This window comes from Dreissena polymorpha, chromosome 1 (genome assembly GCF_020536995.1).
Source record: "Dreissena polymorpha isolate Duluth1 chromosome 1, UMN_Dpol_1.0, whole genome shotgun sequence".
NCBI classification, from domain to species: Eukaryota; Metazoa; Mollusca; class Bivalvia; order Myida; family Dreissenidae; genus Dreissena; species Dreissena polymorpha.
In genome coordinates this window covers 68659911-68684960 of record NC_068355.1, presented here as the reverse complement: position 1 = coordinate 68684960, position 25050 = coordinate 68659911, and the positions used below count along the sequence as shown (strand labels likewise).

General features: G+C 36.4%; 1 protein-coding gene across 6 annotated transcripts in view; it reads right to left on the bottom strand.

Moving 5' to 3' along the window:
• The window catches only part of LOC127833888 (xylosyl- and glucuronyltransferase LARGE2s-like), a 39087-nt gene extending 14816 nt beyond the window's left edge, over positions 1–24271 (bottom strand). The window contains exons 1-11 of one of the 6 annotated variants that reach the window (XM_052359392.1): positions 24018–24271; positions 21890–22033; positions 20338–20446; positions 17326–17446; positions 10701–10872; positions 9066–9196; positions 5793–5873; positions 4494–4571; positions 2933–3064; positions 2412–2537; positions 416–577 (exon numbers count right to left, since the gene is read on the bottom strand). In XM_052359392.1, coding sequence (XP_052215352.1) covers positions 416–577; positions 2412–2537; positions 2933–3064; positions 4494–4571; positions 5793–5873; positions 9066–9196; positions 10701–10872; positions 17326–17446; positions 20338–20446; positions 21890–21983 — 1206 coding nt within the window. In that variant the 5' untranslated portion in view covers positions 21984–22033; positions 24018–24271. Of the gene's footprint in view, positions 1–415; positions 578–2411; positions 2538–2932; positions 3065–4493; positions 4572–5792; positions 5874–9065; positions 9197–10700; positions 10873–17325; positions 17447–18130; positions 18253–20337; positions 20447–21889; positions 22034–24017 lie in introns of those variants that run through there. The other 5 variants (XM_052359402.1, XM_052359411.1, XM_052359418.1 and 2 more) reach the window with 5 other exon arrangements.
• Positions 24272–25050: the final 779 nt, after the last annotated feature.

The window sequence follows — 25050 nt, the reverse complement described above, 5'->3', positions numbered from 1 at the left end:
AACAAATACTAAGAATGGTAATCATTGAATTACCATCAACAATATAAATTGACTTGTACAATAATCTTCTGTTCTTACCATTTTCATAATAGTTTGCACTGAAGTGACATACAATCATACGTGTCGTGTTCTGTGAAAATTGGGCAAAATGCATGTGCGTAAAGTGTCGTCCCAGATTAGCCTGTGCAGGGACGACACTTTCCGCCTTAACTTGATTTTCGGCAAGGAGGGACTTCCTTGAAACTAAAAATACCATAAAGCGGAAAGTGTCGTCCCTGATTAGCCTGTGCGGACTGCACAGGCTAATCTGGGATGACACTTTACGCACATGCATTAAGCCCAATTTTCTCAGAACAAGACACATATCATGCTCACATAAATATTTGAACAATACAATTCAATCATCTACGCCAACCTGTTGTTGGACTGAGCTGTAGGTGAGATTGCTACCACATCCAAACAGCTCCCGTCTCAGCAGGTTTCCATCATACTCAAGGAATGTCAGGTAGAGATTGCGGAAGAACTCTATATGCTTGTTCTTCACTTTCAACTTCATTGGAGAGTTCCAGTGAATTATCTGTAGATCAAAACATTACATTTTATTCATTATGTTTATAACCTTCCTTAGGGTGTAAATCTCACACATTTTCAGACACTTGATTTTGCCTCATTTTTCAAACAGTAAATCAGGTCAAACAAACAGTATGCTCAGTGACTGCAGTATATATGAAATAATTTGTGTCGCCTTTCAATCAACAAATAACGTGTTTACTGAAATATACATACACAGTTTGTTGACTTTGAAAAATTTCTGAAAAAATATTAAAAATCTCGTAACTTTTATTTTGATTAATAAATTGAATTGTTAATGCAATTAAAATATGCAGTACCGTAAAAACCCAGTCATAAGTCTACCCACTCATATGTCGGTGGGTAAAAAATGATATGAAAATCGGAGATTTTTAATATGTCCAAGTCATGAGTCGAGTCAGAAATTGTCAGTCCATGAATTTCATAAACAGACGCCATTTTAAATGTACGGGAAGTTTTTATTCTATACATAGACCATGACGTAGACATAGCAGGCAGGTGTATTATGCACTTTGTTTAATATAATCAATACGATATATGTTTAGGAAATCGAAAATAATATATAAAAATATAGACAAGCAAATCACTATGAACCACATAAAAACAAAGACAACAACAAAGGAAACCAGAATGTATATACATGCACATCGTAATTTACACAACATTAACATACGAAATACCAAACTCGCGTTCTGCAGCACTATTATTATTTGATAGCTCTGCAAATTCTATCACGCATATTTTAAACGGATTGTTATACGCATGGCGTTTGCGTTTTCCAGGCATTTTCACAAATCAAATGTGTAAGTGTAATTATTATTATAAAGTTTGCACTAAATGTCCATGCTAGTAATAATCCACAAACGTATAATCCAATGACACACTGTGATCACTGTTATCAAATCTTTGTACTTTAAATTTGACTATCAAAACAATTGATAACTTCCTCGGTAAAACACGTTTTTATAATAATGATTGACATAACCAATAGACCGCTAACTCCACCTTTGTTCTACATAACAGTTTCAAAGGCGGAGCTATGCACTTGCTCAAACATAATTGGACAATTACCAGTGAATAACAAACTTGCAATTGGTTAAACATGTCACTTCACAAATTAAAGGAATCTTATTTTATCGGCGTGAGGGGTGATGCTATATAGGTTCTTGACAGGAAGCGGCTTTCCTTTGATGACGTCAAACTGTCATTTCACGCACTAGGTTGCCAATTCTCGTTTGACTTTAAATATGACTTGATCTTTTGTTTACACGTTCAGTTGTTAAAAGGACTTGCTAACATGACAATTTTGGATTAAATTATGAAAATAAAAACAAGGGAAATGTTGCGGCAAACTGTGGTTATATTAATTGGTAAGGATCAGTTAAAAGACGACATTTCATGTGTCGTATTTCAATATGTTTTTATTACAAGAACAACTTTAACCATTGCGGCAGGGATCGATCTTGGTAGAATGTCATCATTTATTTTCATGAACGACCTCATGTCGAGACTGTAAATTTAATCAAATTTTTGAGGAAAAAAAATCTTGACTTATGACTGGATTTTTACGGTATATTTGTCTGGTGCAATTTACCAAAATATAACTGAGAAACTTAGCAATTTACCATTTCAATAGGTTATTATGACAAGCAATTAATGTTTTTAATTAAGGCTTAATTAACTAGCATGAGGGTACTGCACTAGCCAATCTGCGACAACACTATACACACATGTTTCAATACTTCTTTTCTTAATTTAAGTTTTTAAATGAAATGATATAATTACTTTTAGCCCTGATGAACTTAAATCCCCCTGCCTACCTTTAAGTCAGTGACCTCAGAATAACACTGCTCACTGCGTGTGTTGTCACTCAGCTGTACATTCCACTGGCAAGGCAGGGTTTTAACAAGTTGAGGATGTTGTTTTAATACTGAGTTGATAATATCCTGAAATTACAGAAATACCAAATAAACTCCTGGCTCTTTCATTTTTGCAAGGAAGTCTTCTAAATAGATACAGGAAATAACATTTTCATAATGTTGTTATCTTTTTTACATTACAGAGCATTACAAAAAAGTTTGATAATAAAAACACTTTTTTTTTATTTTGCTTGAAAATTTGTAGGATTATTTTGTGCTTGTGACCAGAAATAACTGTTTCAAAAGCTTTACAACATGTTTGGTACATGTACAAGACTAATTGTGAAATACAAAAAAAAAAAACTGTCAAATTTGAATACAGCTTTTAATTCATAAAATGTCTATTTATAAGTGACATATGATTTACATATGAAATAAACATGATTACATAAATGAGCATTCTCTTTTCCCTCTATACTTACTTGGTCTGCCAGGGCAGTGTGTAACATTACTTGGAGCTCTTTCTCCGCAACCTGTCGCCATATTCTCATCCAATCAATCCCTCGAAGAATTGCTAGATTCATGAGCATTACGCCCGTATTGAACCCACGACCCTGGGTAAGACATGGAAATGTGTTCTAAGTAAGACATTGCAATCAGCTGTTTGCGATAACAATATGGTATAAAAGCATTCATTTAATAAAACAAAAGCTATTACAGTCATGCATGAATAACCACCCAAGTGCAGCTCAGTACATAGTACATTCCCAAGCTTAGACTGCATGTTAACACCATCCTCACAAAACTTCATCACAGCTTCTCAATCCAAACAAATAAATTAAGTGCAAAACAATTTTCATATTTACAGTAATAGTAATCTTAATCTTGATCCATCTTCTCCCAAATGCAACCACACTCTGATGATGATACAATTTTGGAATAATGCTCCCCCCCTCCCAAAAATGAATCAAGCTATTGACAGGAAACAATTTTTCAAGTTAAAAAAAAAAATGTTGAAATTGACATATATTAACCTTAACCTTGGCCCCCAATGAATGTAATTCTATAGTCTGCATATAAGCAACATGCACAAAAATTTCAATCCAAACTTAAGGTATTTACCAAAAAATATTTTTTAAGTAACAGTCACCTTCACCTAAACTGGCCCAAAATGCAACCCCAATCAAGATAATAAGTGTCATCAAAATTGATCAGCGCAAACCTAAGTTATTGAACCAAAACCACAATTCCGCCATTGTTCCATGTTTAGTCACAGTGACAATTACCTAACTGGTCCCAAATGCAACTAGGTCATCATGAAAACTACCTCAACACAAAATTTAAGTGAAATATCTCAAATTACTACCAGAAATGTCTCAAATACAATCCCAACGCTAGATCTCCATTAAAGCTTGCTATATACAATATTTCCTCTACATTAGCCCATGCAAACACAATTTATTGACTAGAATCCACTTGTTTTGCCTTTGTCCCTATTTGCAATCTGTATCTGAATGAATGCTGCCTACAGATACAAAATGCAGAACAAAATCTTCAACCAAACTCAAGTTATTCAGCAGTTTTTTTTTTATAGAAAATGTGACCTTGACTCAACATGCCCCCATTCAATAAGCTTGCTAACAGCTATATCCCATGTTTCATAAAGATCAGTCAGTCAAATTTCAAGATATCGACCAGACTGCCCACCAAATGCCAATCTTATAACCAGGCTTTTCAACTTCAAATTTGTTGAAAACCTGGTAAAAAAATGCTAATTTTTCAACTTAACTACTAAAATAATCACCAATCTTTTAATATATTAAACATGAAACATTATAAACTATACAGTTATAACTAATTTGTATATAAACCTGATGAATAAAGTTGTATGTTTGTTTCTTAAAAATGTCAAATTCTTTTTCAAAAACATTTTTCACATTTTCTATTTAACAAATATTTATAAGTTTTTTTTATTTTTAACAGGCAACAAAACTACAGCAAAGAATATGCTATGAATGTGTAAAGCCACTACCATTCACTTACCAGGGCAGGCCAGGGCTGATGGTTCTTCCAGAGCTTCCCTAGATACCAGTCACTCTGATTCTCTACTAAACCCAGAGCCTGCAAAAAGTACACATAATAAAATGAGCAACGTTCTGTGAAGACAGAGATTAATGCATATTAGTAATGTATTGACGCTCCCATTTTTTGCCAAAATAATTATTTTTAATTTTCGCATATGCGCATTTTTGTGTATCAAGTATGACTCTAAATTTTCTGACAGCATATTTTACAGCGCTATTTACCAAGATTTCGGCACTTTGCTTGCTTATCTTGTGACACTTCAACCATGGGTTTTTACAAACGGATTAAGGTGATAAAACTTGGGAGATGCATTTCTGAGGGCAATTTACCAGAATATTTGTGTAATTGGGTAAGTAACCATTTATACCAGTAGAAAACAATTGATTCAGGCAACAGCATCCTAACTAATATCTCCCTAATAAAGAAGTAGTATGTTTAATGTTTTTACTTGTTTGCTCAGGCAAGAGTTAGCAAAGCTGTTAAGTTGTATTTATTTCAAAGCAGAAACACTATTGTGCATTAATTTATTGCTTTTATTTCAATACAATTATAATTATATTAACATTTAATTTTATCTCTTAATTTTTGGACACCTGTAATTGTTTTTTAATATTTTCCGTATCTAAATTTTAAAACAAGAAACAAATAAATATTTTTATTTTATTATTATTATTTAGTGTCCGAAAAGATCAAGTTATTACAGTAATCAGCAACACTGTTTTACGCCTAAACTAGATTTTTGTTTCGAAGAGACTTCCTTTAAACAAACAAAATAAAACAAGTGTAAAGTGTAAGGCTGATTAGCATGAGGGTACTGCACTCGCCAATCTGCGACGACACTATACGCACATTAATTTAGCCCAGTTTTCCCCAAACAACACTAAAATGTATTCAATTAAATGAGATCATCAGGGGTGGGGAAATATTCCTCAGTCTGTCCTTGAGAATGTGTACACAAATTAAGTACATGAAAAATTATTGCTATGAAAACAATCTTTTGAAAAAAAAAAGCAATTTAGAAAATTAGTGATAACACTACCCAAATACAATTGTATACAATTAGACAAAATAGTATACAAATAAAATGCATGAGTAAATCCTATGAACCTTATTAGATAATAACTTGGTTGTTGTTTTCACAATAGTAAATGTTACTTTTGTAATCTTCCCAAAAACATAAGATACTATTATACCCCATCAGACATTTTTCCCACCCTGAGGACATAATAACCTCCGTACACAGTCCCCTCTATCTACCTCTTTTGCGAGTACACCAAACAGCTTCCAAAGTTCAGCAATATCTGAGGCAAACGTGATGTCTGTGTCTAAAACTATGACCTGAAATGAAAATGTACAATAATGAATATCTAAAGACTGTCAAAACACAACTCATGCTACTACGCATCAAATAAATCAAACTTAAAACTTAGATTGTCTTAAAGTTTTCTTCATATTTTATGTTATAAAATTTATGAAAAGATATCGACCAAAGACAAAAGTACAACTGCAAGCTGTGCCTAAATGTCCATCCATGTCCTCGAACAAAATTCTAATAAAAAGACGTTTTTATTCTCATTGTCACATATTTATTTACTTAAAGTTCAATTATTAAAATGAAGTTCTGCATAAGAACATTCACACCAAGAAAAAAGAGAGAAAATCCAACATGTCATACATTTCCCCAATAGTTAAGTAGCAAGGGAAAAGAAACACAGTTGTATATATATATCTTGACATTTTATATGTCTTATTTTATTTTGTAGATAACTTAAAAACTGAAACCTGTGCAGTAAATGCATGGAAATTTAAGCAAATTGTTACCCCAGGCAAAAGAGTAACCCTAATTTGGATATTCAAGCACAGGAGTAAATCTGATTTGGAGATCATTGCACAGAGGCAAACTTGATTTGGAGATCACTGTGCATGTGAAAATCTGATTTGGGGATCACTGTGCATGTGACAACCTGATTTGGAGATCATTGCACAGGGGCAAACCTGATTTGGAGATCACTGTGCATGTGAAAATCTGATTTGGGGATCACTGTGCATCTGACAACCTGATTTGAATACCCAGGCACAGGGGCAAACCTGATTTGGAGATCACTGTGCATTAGAAAACCGGATTTGGGGATCATTGCACAGGGGCAAACCTGATTTGATTACCCAGGCACAGGGGCAAACCTGATTTGGAGATCACTGTGCATTAGAAAACCTGATTTGGGGATCACTGTGCATGTTTAAACCTTATTTGGAGATCATTGCACAGGGGCAAACCTGATTTTGGAGATCACTGTGCATGTGAAAACCTGATTTGGGGATCATTGCACAGGGGTAAACCTGATTTGAATACCCAGGCACAGGGTTAAACCAGATTTGGATATCCAGGCACAGGGGTAAACCTGATTGGGATATTCAGGCACAGGGATTAACCAGATGGGAATATTCAGGCACAGCGGTTAGCCTGATTTGAATATTTGGACACAGGGTAAACCTAATTCAGATTTTCATGCACAGGGGTAAACCTGATTAGGATTTTCAGGCACAAGGATAAACCTGATTGGCATATTCAGGCAAAGTGGTATTCAGACACAGGAATAACCCTGTTTGGGAAATGTGGACATAGGGGCAAACCTGATTGGGATATTAAGGCACTGGAGCAAACCTGATTGGGATATTCAGAAACAGACATAACTCTGCACTATCATTACACTTGGGTAAAAGTCTGTATCTCTATACAGTTTTATATTGAACAAGACTATTGCCAAGCAAAATAAGTCTCCTACCGGTAAAACTCCACCATTTTCAGCAATACTTCTAGTCTATTTGTTGCCAGAGCAACTAGAATTTTTATGTAGGAACAAAATGAAATGACGCGCATAATCTCCATATAGCCATCTATCCATGTTTCAAGTTTAATTAAAAAATATGAAGAACTTTTAAAGTTATTGCAAGATCCACTATTTTCAGCAATATTTCTAGAGTATTTTGTTAATATTTCAAGTCTACTTGTTGCCATAGCAACCAGATTTCTTGTTGTTGGAACAAAATGAAATGACGGGAAAAATCTCCATTTTGCCATCTGTCCATGTTTCAAGTTTCATGAAAAAATATGAAGAACTATTAAGTTATCGCAAGATCAAGACAAGTGTGACGGACTGACGCACAGAGCGCAAAGCCTTAAACATACATGTCTTAAACCCCTGTACTGCTTTTTAGAGACATTCAGGGCTAATAATAAAAGAACTCAATGGGGTTGTTGTGCTCTTTTAAAAAGCGGGGTCAAATTAGGGCCCAAATCTCATATAATAGACATTTGCCCAAATGATCGCTAAAAATCCCAATTTAAGATTCTCTCTCGTCTCGGCCCATTAAAAAAATCTCAAATAATAAACTTCATTCCCCCTATATGGTTCAATGATTTGATGCTTTGTAAACATCATGTAGAAAACGCTTTCTCAGTTTTATGGTTTCTGCAACCAAAAAAACACACAATTTGATTCATAACAATGCTATATTTTTCCAATACAAATGGACCCATTTCAAAATCAGTGAACAAAATTGGCAAAAATGTATGCCACAATCTGCAGAAATTGAAACATTTCATGAAAATTGTATTGTCATTAGACCTAGTGGAAAGGCATCAAAAACAAATATTTCTGTTCAGTCCATTACATATATTTATATATATGTCAATGACAATGAACTTCACATGCTTAAGTCAAAAATAAACTATTCTTTTCTGTTCTGTTCTGTTCATAATGCATGCTTATCACAAAAGACATAATTTGTAAATCAAATTCTGCCCACTCTGACCATATGTTTAAGAATATCAAAAGCACACAAACAAATTACAAAAGGCCTAGGTTTCATGTCCAAAGCAGCCAGTAACATATTTCTTTATTTATATTTGTGTGTACCAGTACATTTATTATTAAATAATAGCAACGCATAACCGGTGCCACGCTCAGCTGCGAAAGCTTGTCATATTTTTATTTTAGAGGTCACAGTGACCTTGACCTTTGACCTAGAAACCCAAAAATGGGTGTGGCATGTAGAACTCATCAAGATGTGCAGCTACATGTGAAGTTACAAAGTTGTAGGTAGAAGCACTTTGATTTTAGAGCCAATGTTAAAAACCTTAACAAAATGTTAAGGTTTTACAAGACGCAGACGACACGACGACTGACACGGACAAAACGAAAACTGCCGATCTAAAAATTACTTCAACATTTTTTACTTTAGAATTATTTTAAAATTCTTTAATACAGAAAATGCAATTTAAGAATAAAATTTGACATTTACTTCATATAATTCTATGTATTGATAATTTTACAATTTATTTTTGTAATGTCAATTTTTATCTTTTTTAAAACATCTCACATTGTATTTTTTAAGGATGTTCTTTACTTTTGTAGTAAGTAAAGCAAAAACGGATTAAACCTACAGATGGAATTTAACCTTTTAATATGAAAATTACAAATGACATAAGTTTTTATTACATTCCCGTAGAAAAAAGCATAGAATGTTTACTTTGCGTAGATCTACAGGCAGTATCTTTGGCAGCACCAACTTCATGAGGCCGTAGATCCCCGAGTAGTGCTTGTTGGGTATCCAACTGATGTCCTCATGGACCGTCTTGGTCGGGTATATACTCACCTCCACTGCAAGAAATAAACATGAGACATTATCATTATCAGGGCTTTAAACAACTTTATAGACAATAAAATAATGACAGATTTATTATTTCCTGCAATATGAAACTTGGGTACTTTGAGCTCGCAGAATTAAACTCATCATGCCAATCATGGGATTTCTTTTTTTACTTTAAAAATGAGTGCCTGCTTAAAGAACCAGGAACATAGACCCATGATAGACCGCTTTTTAAATGAGGTTAATATTGAAGACTATTAACATTTTGAATAAAATCAATTAATCAAGTCACATACAGAAGCGTATTTATCATACCTTGCATTGATATCTGCCTGATATAACACCTTGTGATATTTTTCTTAATCAGTTCTACTGGAAGTTGTTTTATCAGTCAGTGCTATGAGGTAGGTCTTATTACTTGGGATCAACTATAAAGTCATCATTTTTAGTAAAATTAAAATCAGATTCAACAGAACAAACAATTAGATACCAAGAAGTATATATATATATTTTATACACAAAAAAGCAACAAAAACAGCAAAAATAATATTTTACAAATATAAGCGCAAGTGCTCATGACGTCATTTTTAACATTTGGCATGCCTTGCCACTTATTTCATTATAAGCCACGCCTTATATATTACAAAACCATCAGGCAGTAACCTGTTATTCTCTATATATCAATTGTAAACCAAAAGCAACAGTGAATTTAAAACCAAAACATTGTTCTCTCACAAGGAAGCAAACTTACCTCAATAATTATTCTCTCCATCACTCCTTGGATTATGTCTATGTCCCAAAAATTGGTTATCACTCTTTAGTGTTTTGCAGCACTTTCATTAACCCTTTTCCTCTTTGATACGTATTTTGACGTGTTTTTAGTCTATGAGAAAGTATTATTTAACTGAAGACCTTTCTTACTAGATTCAAGTTTTAAAGACTTCATTTCCAATCCTAAGTTACTGATGGGCAGCAAACAGCATAAAACCTGAACAGACTGCGAGTTACTCGCAGGCTGTTCTGGTTTTATGCTGTTTGCTCATAGCCATTTTCACTTTGCCTTTGAGTGGGAAAGGGTTAATTGTCATTTTTGTGTGTGTGTATTCGTTACTTTTTGCATACTTGTTCATATTACTATATGAAAGACAGTGCAGTGTTGCAAACTAGATTAAAATTTTTAAAACAAAATCATCATAATTACATATCAATCTAATATGGCATGTGTTTAAAACTAACCAATAATGGATCATTACATAAAAAGAAAACCAACAATGAGCAATTGTGACATTAATTCACCTCACTTTTACACAAAAGCAACATTAAAGTAAATTTCTGGTAAAAATTACTGATAAGATAATTGATTAATCAGGTTATAACAGATTGTAACACTCCTATAATCAATGATATAGATTTTGTTTAAGCCCATCTGGCATGCATTTGGATTTTTAACAACCCAACTAAAAATTAGTGGTAACTTCCGCCTTATCCATGACAAGGAGAGCTAAAATCACCTACGTTCATTGAGATTCCATGATTTGAAGAGATTTCTGATAATGATTTCTGCGGAAAAGTCCGAGATGAAGTGGAAATGGAGACGGTTCTTCCTGTGGAAGAGGACGCTTTTGATCAAAGTGACGACATCTCTAGTTGCATTGTGGCCTGCACACACGATTGCAACATGGATGACCTAAATGTAATGAATATTCATTAACTTTGGGATAACAGTTATTCCAAGTTATGTTGACTAACATAAGGCTTTAATTTTGACATTACCTTACAATGAATACATTTTTAAATAATAAAACTGTTGTTTTTACTTGCACCAATATCATCTCATTATTATATATTGACAGTACATTTGAAATAAGGTCCTGAATACACAACAACTAATTAAGTTAAGTTAAGAAAATGTCTTTATTTCAATTTATTGTTTTATTTGTGTATTTATGTATTTGAAATAAGCAATAAGATGAGTTTTAACCCTTTCAGTGCGGGAACCGGATTTTAAAGGCCTTTGCAAACAGTTTGGATCCAGATGAGACGCCACAGAACGTGGCTTCTCCTCAGGATCCAAACTGTTTGCTGTTCTGATAGTATTCTTTCAAAAAAATCAAGAAAATGCTAATTTTAGAAATTCTGCAGACGACATTTTAGCAGACGACAAATTTCCCAGCATGCAAAGGGTTAAACAACACAGGGATCTAAAAGGAACTCTAAATTGTACCTTAAGAGACATGCCCTCTCCTAAAGGTGCTCATTTGTGAATGTTATTTGAAATTTGAAATATTAAAGACAAAGTAACAGTCCATACAAGATTGATCATGGCTAAATTTGATCTTTTACTTAATATTTGAGACTTGTGTATTATGTTGTCACGTTGCCTGATGATGGTTTACATTTTTGCCAAGTTTGTTTTTCAAACCATCAATATATGGCAAAGTTTTGGATTAAACAGAAATTTCAAGCTGTTAAATGGCAAAATTGACCTTTGACCTCTAGGCTGGACCTTGACTGTTGAGGTAGGAGATGGTAGTTAAATATGACATGTAGTTTTATAGTTGTTAAAAATTTATACCAAGGTATTTTAAAACGTACATACCGGGGTATATGGCAAAGTTATGGCTATGGAAGGAATTTTCAAGCCCTTTAATGGCCAAAAAGACCAATGACCTCTTAAAGTGATACTGAACTTTAAAGTGAGATTAACTCAACATGTCGTTTTATGTTGGCTTATATTTGTATTTTAAATCCATTAATATACAAATCCGTAAATACATGGCAGACATGGTTGATACATAATATTTTGGAGCGGATATTTGGATGCTGGGACACACATACAGACAGACAGTGCAAACATACAGACAGACAGTGCACACGTAAAGACAGACAGTGCACACATACAGACAGACAGTGCACACATACATACAGACAGTGTACACATACAAACAGACAGTGCACACATAAGTGCACACATACAGACAGACAGTGCACACATATAGACAGACAGTGCACACATATAGACAGACAGTGCACACATACAGACAGACAGTGCACACATAAGTGCACACAAACAGACAGACAGTGCACAAATACAGACAGACAGTGCACGTGTACCAACAGACAGTGCACACATATAGACAGACAGTGCACACATACAGACAGACAGTGCACACATACAGACAGACAGTGCACACATAAGTGCACACATACAGACAGACAGTGCACAAATACAGACAGACAGTGCACACATAAGTGCACACATATAGACAGACAGTGCACACATACAGACAGACAGTGCACACATATAGACAGACAGTTCACACATATAGACAGACAATGCACACATACAGACAGACAGTGCACACATATAGACAGACAATGCACACATATAGACAGACAGTGCACACATATAGACAGACAGTGCACACATACAGACAGACAGTGCACACATAAGTGCACACATACAGACAGACAGTGCACAAATACAGACAGACAGTGCACACATACAGACAGACAGTGCACACATACAGACAGACAGTGCACAAATACAGACAGACAGTGCACACATACAGACAGACAGTGCACACATACAGACAGACAGTGCACACATAAGTGCACACATATAGACAGACAGTGCACACATATAGACAGACAGTGCACACATATAGACAGACAGTGCACACATATAGACAGACAGTGCACACATACAGACAGACAGTGCACACATATAGACAGACAGTGCACACATACAGACAGACAGTGCACACATAAGTGCACACATACAGACAGACAGTGCACATGTACAGACAGACAGTGCACGTGTACCAACAGACAGTGCACACATACAGACAGACATTGCACACATACAGACAGACAGTGCACACATATAGACAGACAGTGCACATGTACTGACAGACAGTGCACACGTAAAGACAGCAGGCATTGAAGAATCCACTCGACCGCTCGCATATGCGAGTGAAGTTGACGGTCGGGCGAGTGAAGTTTGTTAAATACTTGACCGACCGGGCGAGTGCTGTTTTTCAAGTTGAGAAATATAAATTCAGTTCCAGAACACCTGCCACATTGATACATATTGCGAACAATTTTTTGAACGAACAAAAAATAGGTTATGTACACAAAGAAAATGCACTTTCGTTTTGACAATTAAAAATGACGCCATGGGCACAGTAAAAATAATTATCGAAATCGGTTGAGCTCTTTTCGTAGGTGTCAGTGCTCTTAGCTAATCGATTTAAAGTGAAAAAAAAACACAGTTAAAGATATTAGTCATTCTATGAAGAATAAAATTTCATTTTAATGTAAATATAAATAAAAAAAATACATAACTGGTTAATTATAATATTTCTTATATTTAATTAAAAATAAACAGAAACAATAATTATTTATGAACAGAATTATTCGTGATCAGAAGCCTTAGCCAAAATTTACCATATTGTAAACATTTGTCAATCAAGCGTGTCTTTCAGTAAAAGTTCGTCTGAAATATTAAAACTCAGCATAGAAAAGTGTTCTATTTTAAAATATCTGCAAGGTGGTGGAGACAGGGAACAGAAAGAAAGGTCATCAAAATGAGAAGCAGAAACTATTGAGAAAAGGAAACAGGTGCAGGAAACGTAAGGAAAGCAAAAAAAAATCATCAGATAATGCAGTTAATTTGCTTGCAGTTGAGTGTCACTATGTTACGTAGGTTAAAAAGGTTCTGGTTGATCATAACTATAAATATAGATATATATTTTTTTAAATGCAGGGCGAGTAGATTAAAGTGAAGGGCAAGTGGATCGTCAGACCAACTCGCCCTGCAAGCGAGTGGCTCTGGAAAAATTCTTCAATGCCTGGACAGACAGTGCACACGTGCAGACAAACAGTCCACATGTACAGACAGACAGTGCACACGTACAGGCAGACAGTGCACACGTTGAGACAGACAGTGCACACGTACAGACAGACAGTGCACACGTACAGACAGACAGTGCACACGTACAGGCAGACAGTGCACACATACATACAGACAGCGCACACGTACAGGAAGACAGTGCACACGTACAGACAGACAGTGCACACAACAGACAGACAGTGCACACATACTGACAGACAGTGCACACCTACTGACAGACAGTGCACACGTACAGACAGACAGTGCACACAACAGACAGACAGTGCACACCTACTGACAGACAGTGCACACCTACTGACAGACAGTGCACATGTACAGACAAACAGTGTACACATACTGACAGACAGTGCACACGTACAGACAGACAGTGCACACATACAGACAGACAGTGCACACAACAGACAGACAGTGCACACATACAGACAGACAGTGCACACGTACAGACAGACAGTGCACACATACAGACAGACAGTGCACATGTACAGACAGACAGTGCACACGTACAGACAGACAGTGCACACGTACAGAAAGACAGTGCACACAACAGACAGACAGTGCACACATACTGACAGACAGTGCACACACACAGACAGACAGTGCACACATACAGGCAGACAGTGCACACATACAGACAGACAGTGCACACGTACAGACAGACAGTGCACACATACAGGCAGACAGTGCACACATACAGACAGACAGTGCACACGTACAGGCAGACAGTGCACACATACAGACAGACAGTGCACACATACAGACAGACAGTGCACACGTACAGACAGACAGTGCACACGTACAGACAGACAGTGCACACATACAGGCAGACAGTGCACACGTACTGACAGACAGTGCACACATACAGACAGACAGTGCACACATACAGACAGTGCACACATAAAGACAGACAGTGCACACGTACAGACAGTGCACACGTACAGACAGACAGTGCACACATACAGACAGTGCACACATACAGACAGACAGTGCACACGTACAGACAGACAGTGCACACATACAGACAGTGCACACATACAGACAGTGCACACGTACTGACAGACAGTGCACACGTACAGACAGTGCACACGTACAGACAGACAGTGCACACGTACAGACAGTGCACACGTACAGACAGACAGTGCACACGTACAGACAGTGCACACGTACAGACAGACAGTGCACACATACAGACAGACAGTGCACACATACAGACAGTGCACACATACAGACAGACAGTGCACACATACAGACAGACAGTGCACACATACAGACAGACAGTGCACACATACAGACAGACAGTGCACACATACAGACAGACAGTGCACAGGTACAGACAGTGCACACATACAGACAGACAGTGCACACATACAGACAGACAGTGCACACATACAGACAGACAGTGCACACATACAGACAGTGCACACATACAGACAGACAGTGCACACATACAGACAGTGCACACATACAGACAGACAGTGCACACATACAGACAGACAGTGCACACGTACTGACAGACAGTGCACACACACACACACAAAAAGTGCACACATACAGACAGACAGTGCACACGTACAGACAGTGCACACGTACAGGCAGACAGTGCACACATACAGACAGACAGTGCACACATACAGACAGACAGTGGGAGTGCACACATACAGACAGACCATGCACACGTACAGGCAGACAGTGCACACGTACAGACAGTGCACACATACAGACAGACAGTGCACACATACAGGCAGACAGTGCACACATACAGGCAGACCGTGCACACGTACAGGCAGACAGTGCACACGTACAGACAGTGCACACACAGCAGGCAGACAGTGCACACGTACAGGCAGACAGTGCACACATACAGGCAGACAGTGCACACGTACTGACAGACAGTGCACACGTACAGACAGTGCACACGTACAGACAGACAGTGCACACGTACAGACAGTGCACACGTACAGACAGACAGTGCACACGTACAGACAGTGCACACGTACAGACAGACAGTGCACACATACAGACAGACAGTGCACACATACAGACAGTGCACACATACAGACAGACAGTGCACACATACAGACAGACAGTGCACACATACAGACAGACAGTGCACACATACAGACAGACAGTGCACACATACAGACAGACAGTGCACAGGTACAGACAGTGCACACATACAGACAGACAGTGCACACATACAGACAGACAGTGCACACATACAGACAGACAGTGCACACATACAGACAGTGCACACATACAGACAGACAGTGCACACATACAGACAGTGCACACATACAGACAGACAGTGCACACATACAGACAGACAGTGCACACGTACTGACAGACAGTGCACACACACACACACAAAAAGTGCACACATACAGACAGACAGTGCACACGTACAGACAGTGCACACGTACAGGCAGACAGTGCACACATACAGACAGACAGTGCACACATACAGACAGACAGTGGGAGTGCACACATACAGACAGACCATGCACACGTACAGGCAGACAGTGCACACGTACAGACAGTGCACACATACAGACAGACAGTGCACACATACAGGCAGACAGTGCACACATACAGGCAGACCGTGCACACGTACAGGCAGACAGTGCACACGTACAGACAGTGCACACACAGCAGGCAGACAGTGCACACGTACAGGCAGACAGTGCACACATACAGGCAGACAGTGCACACGTACTGACAGACAGTGCACACATACAAAACAGACAGTGCACACACAGCAGGCAGACAGTGCACACGTACAGGCAGACAGTGCACACATACAGGCAGAAAGTGCATACGTACTGACAGACAGTGCACACATACAGGCAGACAGTGCACACGTACTGACAGACAGTGCACACACACACACAAAAAGTGCACACTTACAGACAGACAGTGCACACGTACAGACAGACAGTGCACACGTACAGACAGACAGTGCACACATACAGACAGACAGTGCACACGTACTGACAGACATTGCACATGTAAAGACAGACATTGCACACGTACAGACAAACAGTGCACACATTCAGACAGACAGTGCACACGTACTGACAGACATTGCACACGTACAGACAGACAGTGCACACGTACAGACAGACAGTGCAAATGCTTTATGCCAACTTATTTGAAGAGGTACTCGAGCATAAAAAACACTTGAGTTATGTTACTGCAAATGGAAAACACATAAATGAATCATTGACTTACTTCACAATTGTTGAAGGCCTGCTTCATACAGTCCAGTCTGCTGTGGTTGGCCAAGCTTGAATCAGACTGGTTACTTAAACTAACAGCCAGCTGCAAGTTCAGGTACTGGGTCCGAGTCTTACTGTTAACAAAAAATGGCATTACAAAAAAAATAATTAAAAACATTTTAACAAAAGCTTTGGTCATGTTCTGTGCTTATCAGATGGAAATTTATTGGAGGATTATATGATTGCAATGATTGTTTCAGTACAGAAAACAAGTGCTTTGGATATATTCACAAACTTTACAAACAAATGTCAGTAAGACACATCTGATGAAAATTAACCATGTTTTACAGACACAAGGGAATTGTAAAATACAAAGTGAGAAAAGACAAGAGGGCCATGGGCACTAAGGCGCTCACCTGAGACCCAAAGGAACTAAACTGTTCTGGGAAGGTGGAGTTCAAAATAATAAAAGTACTTCATGAAACATAAATATCATCGTAAGGTTCACAAGAAAAAATTTGCTCGCCCCTGGAAATCATGCTCTTCAGAGCACCAGAGCCATTTTCAAAGTAAATCAAGATATTATAGGAACATATGTTCTCAGCATGTTTCATTAAGATTAAACTAAAATGTGACTTATAGAGAGTTCAAAATGTTTCACTATAGCAATAAAAAGAAATCTGCCATCCACCTCAAGGCCTTGCTTTTAAACAAAATGGAACTATTTTCAGACTCACCTTGCAATGATATTTCCAATTAAAACAACAATCAACCCTATTTAAAACACAAATCTTTGATAATCACACCAAACTACTGACCTTACATCAATAAACTGTGTGCCATAACAATTTGTGTTCCACTCTTATCAGTCTGAAGGTCTTTGATGTGAGTTCCCAGCTGGGGCCTATTTCTAGGGACTAAGGGCTTTCACGCTGCAAGCCTGTTACATCACATTAACAATTCAGGCACAGTCAATAGAGAATTAATTAGTTGCTGATAAGCAGGTGGATGAATGGGATCAATGAAGAAATAAGAGTGCATTCCTGACAAGCCATGCATTCATGATGGGAGGTCAAACAGAATTCAAATTATATACAATTGTTTCTCCCCTAAGTAATTTTCTGTGAAATCAATATAACTACTTAAAATTTAATAAAGGGTTTTCAGATGGCAAAAATATGTTTGTTGCACTTCATCCCCAACTAATCATAAACATAAATAATCCTCTTCAGAAAGGAACAAAAATACATTTTAAAAAATTTGGCAATTTAACTGTATATCTTATCGGCAGAATTAATATTCAGATGACTGCATGGAGATAATGAATATCATAATATGCATAAATTTCATTCAACCTGTACATTGGTAATTTCATAGTAAAGTGTAAACAAGGTCACACTATAAAGCCATTTAAAGCCATGTTTTTCAACAGACCGCAACCATTAAGAAACTCGGCCTAGATATCATAACAAGATATCCATAAAACCAATGTTTTGACAAAGTTTCATGATGATTGGACAAAAAATGCGACTTCAAGAGTGTTCACGAGCTTTTTTTACTATACAAATATAAGGAAACTACCCCCCACCCTGGCCACCATGTTTTTTTACCAATATGAACCATTTGTTTACTCAACCGTCGTAGCAAGGAAACGAATGTTCTTACCAAATTTCATAAAGATTGGGAAAACAATGTGTCTTATAGACTGTTCACATGTTTTCACTATATACAAATAGAGAAAACTGCCCCACCCCCTGGTGTCCATGTTTTTCAAATGTTCACATTTATTTTCAAACTCGTCCAAGAAATCCACATAACCAATGTTTTGACCAAATTTCATGATGATAAGGCAAAAATGTGACATTAGAGTGTTCACAAGCTTTTTTACTATATAAATATAAGGAAAAAGACCCCCCCTGGCGGCCATGTTTTTTAACCGTTCCAAATCATTTTGGAACTCAACCATTGTATCTAGGAAACAAATGTTCTGACCAAATTTCATGAAGATTGGACCAAAAATGTGACTTCTAGAGTGTTCACATGTTTTCACTATATACATATTGAGAAAACTGCCCCGCCCCTTCTAGAGTGTTCACACGGTTTCTCTATAGCCATATAAGGAATACTGCCCCGCCCCCTGGCGGCCATGTTTTTCAACGGACCGGAACAATTTTTGAACTCAACAAACATATCATTAACACAAACATTTTGACAAAGTTACATGAAGATTGGGCATCAAATGTGACTTCTACAGATTTCACAAGGTTTTTCTTTTGTTTGACCTAGTGACCTAGTTTTTGATCCAGCATGACCCAGTTTCCGAACTCAGTTGAGGTATCATTGGGACAAATGTTCTGACTAAGTTTCATTAAGATGGGACAATAAATGTGGCCTCTAGAGTGTTCACAAGGCAAAATGTTGATGACGGACGCACGATGGACGACGGACAAAAGGCAATCCCAAAAGCTCACCATAAGCACGTTGTGCTCAGGTGAGCTAAAACCAGAGAAGAAAACAGGTAAAAGGAATAAAAGGAAAAGGACCAGTATCTGCCCAATTGGGAAAATTGACGCGAAAAAACTTGAAATTTGGAAATTTTCTACGTGAAGTATTCACATTGGGAAAGTAGTGTATTTGAGTTGCTGCTCCCAAATATTTTAAAATTGATATCTCAATGTTGTCAAGTTGTCAATATTATATTTATTTAGGTTCAAGCCATAGAGCAGCAGCTTCATACAGAAACTTACTAAATTTTATTTAAAAAATATTTTGTTTTTACAGAAACCTTCAATTGGGTTTTTTTTGACAGCAATCTGGAAATTTGTAGTTTTTTTCTTATTCGGAAAGGGCCATTTTCCAGTACTTTATAAAAAAAGAATTTTTTTTGCTGACATGCATGGCAGATCCGCCAAATGTCTAACACAGATTCCAACATTACAAGATAATGCGTCTGGCGGGTCATTAAGAGATTTCAGAGTCTTTTGTCCTTTAATAACAAAAGGATCACTATGTTATTAGCTGGTACCTCAGCTTCTGCTGAAGGTAGTTATTGTGCTGCTCTAGTTCTCGGATCTTGCTGGCCAGTTTTGTTTCCAGACGCTCAAGGCTTTCCTGAGAATTGAATTCTGTGGCCCCTGGACATACAGACAATATAAATATAAAAAATTATTACAAATAATCACACATGTAAAGATGAAAATCAAGAATTTCAGTTAACATTAAGGAAAAATCTAAGATAACAAAATAAGAACGATACTAGTGACATTATATCATAATTTCACTTTAGATCTTCCAGTTTAATCAAAAGTTTGCAATGATTCATGTAGTATGCTTTAGTTAATAACAAGATGTGTTTGTGAAACACAATGTCCCCCTATATGACGTTTGACCTTGAAGGATGACCTTGACCTTGTGAACGATAACCTTGACCTTGACATTTCACCACTCAAAATGTGCAGCTCCATGAGATACACATGCATGCCAAATATCAAGTTGCTATCTTCAATATTGCAAAAGTATTTATAAAATAAACGATTTGGGCCACATATATTTGACCTCTGACCTTGGAGGATGACCTTGACATTTCACCACTCAAAATGTGCAGCTCCATGAAATGCACATGCATGCCAAATATCAAGTTGCTATCTTCAATATTGCAAAAGTATTTATAAAATAAGTGATTTGGGCCACATATATTTGACCTCTGACCTTGAAGGATGACCTTGACCTTTCACCATTCAAAATGTGCAGCTCCATGAGATACACATGCATGCCAAATATCAAGTTTATATCTTCAATATTGCAAAAGTATTCATAAAATGAGCGATTTTGGCCACATATATTTGACCTCTGACCTTGAAGGATGACCTTGACCTTTCACCACTCAAAATGTGCAGCTTCATGAGATACACATGCATGCCAAATATGAAGTTGCTATCTTCAATATAGCAAAAGTTATTGCAAAATGTTAAAGTTGGCGCAAACAAACCAACAGACCAACAGACAGGGCAAAAACAATATGTCCCGCACTTCTAAAGTGGGGGACATAAAAAGTGTTATCTCCTCATTTTAAAATGAAGTCACGAATTGAAATAGATTTGTGCAGAAAGCAAGCAAAAGGAGGCAGCAATATGATATGTCAGAGAAATAATGTTTATTTGCGCAAATTTTCTTCCATGCACATATGACAAATAAGTAGAAACAAGTGACACAAAAAAAACATTGTCATAAGCATCTAACTACAAGCAACTAATCTAATAGGACATGTATGGACAACAAGTTCATCTGCATATTTAAGGCTTAAGTGAAACATTGTATTGGTAAATACAAATATATAAATAAATTATATTAATTAAACAACATGATCTTCATAAAATATTATAAATTAAGCAATATGATATGTAATTATAATTTTATGAATCAGTAATTGATAAAATATCCAAAAATAAATGTTTTTACTTTACTATGTAATGCTCTCTTAATAAGCACTGTTTAGGTTTTTCATAAAAGAGCTGGTAGCCAGGAAAGTACATGTGAAACAAATATCAACAATAACTGAAGTAATTAAGAATACTAACCATCTGAATGCAGGGCTACGTACACCAGAAAAAGAACAGGAAAAGCTCCAGCAATAACCAGAAATAAGAGAATGTTCTTTTTCAATCTGATCATAATTAAAGACAGCAGTGAAGTCTGCTCTTTGATTTTCAGGTCATAAGGTTCTGAAAACAGAAACAGTGGTTTCAGCTTTTAGCAATTTGAGCAAATGTTCCAGTGCTGGAAATTTCTTGTCCACATAGAAAACTTAAAAATATTATTTTCCTTGAGTCAAAACTCACTGCTCCTAAACAAATCAACATTTTTTTTTACATGAAACAAGAGGGCCATGAGCCCTAAGGCACTCATCTGAGACCCAAACAAACTAGACTTTCCTGAATTATACAGAGCTGATTCATAAATATTGGACCAAACAAGTGACTTTTGAGTATTAGCATGTTTGTTTTTAATTTGACCTAATGATCTAGTTTATAAATCACATAACCCTGTTTCAATCTCAGCAGAGAATTTATTGGTACAAATGTTCTTACCATGAAGTTTCATGAAGACTTGCCAAGAAATGTGGCCAATATAGTGTCAACAAGTTTTCACTATAGCAATATAAGGAAAACTGTCCTGCCCCACATTTGCCACGTTTTTCAACAAACCAGAAGAATTTACAAACTCAACAGAGATGTCATAAGAACAAGTGTTCTGACTAAGTTTAATTTAGATTGCACTTGAAATGTGACTTCAAGAGAGTTAACAAGGTTTCACTAAAGCCATATTTGATATAAGGAAAAATGCCCCGCCCCATGATGGCCATGATTTTTATACGAAGAATAACCATTTTCAAACTCATAAAATCTATAATAAGAACAAATAATCTTACTAACTTTAATGAAGATCAGACTATAAATGTGACTTCTACAGTGTTAACATGTTTTTTTTAATATACCCATATAAGGAAAGAATGTACCACACCCCTTGCTGCCATGTATTTAAACAAACCACAACCATTTTCAAACTCATCAAATATATTATTAGAACAAATTTTCTGACCAAGTTGTATGAAAATTAGACAAAAAATGTAACTTCTAGAGTGTTAACATGGTTTTGCTATAGCCATATAGGATAAACTGCCCTCTGTCGGCCATGTTTTTGAAACAATCTAAACCATTATAAATCTCCTCCAAGATATCATTTGGACACATATTGTGAATAAGTTTCATGAAGATTGGACTTAAAATGTGACTTACAGAATGTTAAAAAGGTTTACTATAGCAAAATTTGAAAAAAATGACCTGCCCTCTGGTGGCCATGTTTTTCAACAAACTGGAACCATTTTCAAATTTGTCCAGGATATAAGAGGGACATGTTGTGACATAGGTTCATGAAGATTGGACAATTAATGTTGCCTCTAGAGTGTTAACAATGTTAATGTTGACGACACACAACAGACTAATTATGGCAGACAACACAAAGGACAGAGGCGATCACAAAAGCTCTTCATGAGCACGTTTTGTTCAGGTAAGCTTAAAAACATTATTAAAAGAAAAACATTATTATACCCTTTTTCAACTACCATTTATTATGACTAACTTCACAATTGTGTAATTCACAAAGCATAATATTGACAATAGTGATTAGTGTATTGCAATTATTATTGTCATTTGCAATTTTTGTTTCAGCTGTCTGCAGACTATTAAGATGGAAAAATGTATTTGACAGGCACTAAAATGACAAAGTCTTAGGTTGGGCAATGTGTAAGAGGAATTCCACTTTCACTCTAGTATTTTTCAAGCTTTGCAACCCTTGAATGGAAGATGAATTTTGCTGTTGTTATTAAGCTGGTGCCTTTTGCTCTTTAATTTGACTAAATTGGACTGATGCGGGTTTTTTCATCATTATAAATATATACAAAATACTCTTAGCTTTGCATTTACACTAATGAATAACACAATAAGTGTACCTCTAAATAGTTTAACATGTCCGAACTTTCTATCCGAAAAAATACGTCAGTAACTAAAACGTGCAAAAATGCTTTACAATTGAACTGGAACGTTTATGAATATGACGAATATAACACCTAAAAACTTTGCATACAAAGTATGTACTGGAACTTATAAAAAAATCTAACAACTAACTACAAAGTATCCCATTATTTACCTTTTAGCGATATTTATTGTTGTTGTTCTTGTGAGTGTTTACCTTACCATACTGTACCGTAGCCTACTGTATTGTACCGGTGGAGTTCAAGTTTTTTACAGACAACTCATGTAGTCTGGTCCACTGCCTCTTTGAATGCTGGACTATTATTTGCAAAATATTAATATTAATATTTCAATTGTTTACTTGTGATTATTTCTGTAGAGGTTATATTACGCTGATTCAATTTCCCATAGGGTCCCATTATAAAACGGTAGCAGGCACTTTCGGCCCCAAGCTCTTTCGGCCCAGTCCGAAATTTCAGGCTTTTTCGGCCCCAAGCTTTTTCGGCCCCAAATCGACCAGGCTCATTCGGCCTCATATTTTATTACACCTATTAACTAGGGTGTATGATTGAATTAAGGTGTTCAAAATGGTATATATTGTGTTGTCGGTTTGTTCCTTTGTATTGCTTTGATTATTGATGATAAAATGAAATAAATTGAAAACCATTATTGTTTTACAAACTGTTACCAATGTATGTAATTGTTTTAATTGTTAGATTGTGCCGGCTTTTAATTGCATCGATTGTCGGTTTATTCGTAAAATATTGCGTTTGATTAAAGGTGTAAATGATGAGTATTTGTTTGGTATGTTCCATTGTTGTTTTGTTTGTCGGTTATTTAGCAATTCTTAACGAAATTATTGCAAAAACGTATATAAGTGCTATTATTGTGTTAATTGGCATCATAAGTCATTTTGCTGTCTATGTTATACTTTGGTTACTGGTTCTATAATTGTAAGTGTTAGTGTTTGTGATTGTGAATTTGTGATGGAGGAGGACAAGTGTTTAGTGTGTAAGAATGCCGTTCGCTCGCTGCAGCATGGCATCACATGTGGTAAGTGTTTTTTCAAATACTAACAATAAAAGTAAAAACTTAAAATTCTCTCGCGAAACATTGTAAAATGCTTTCAAATGAGAACTGAGGCATTTAATGCAAATGTGAATTAATCTAATTGCCTTATTACAATTTGTAAATATGGTTAGACACAT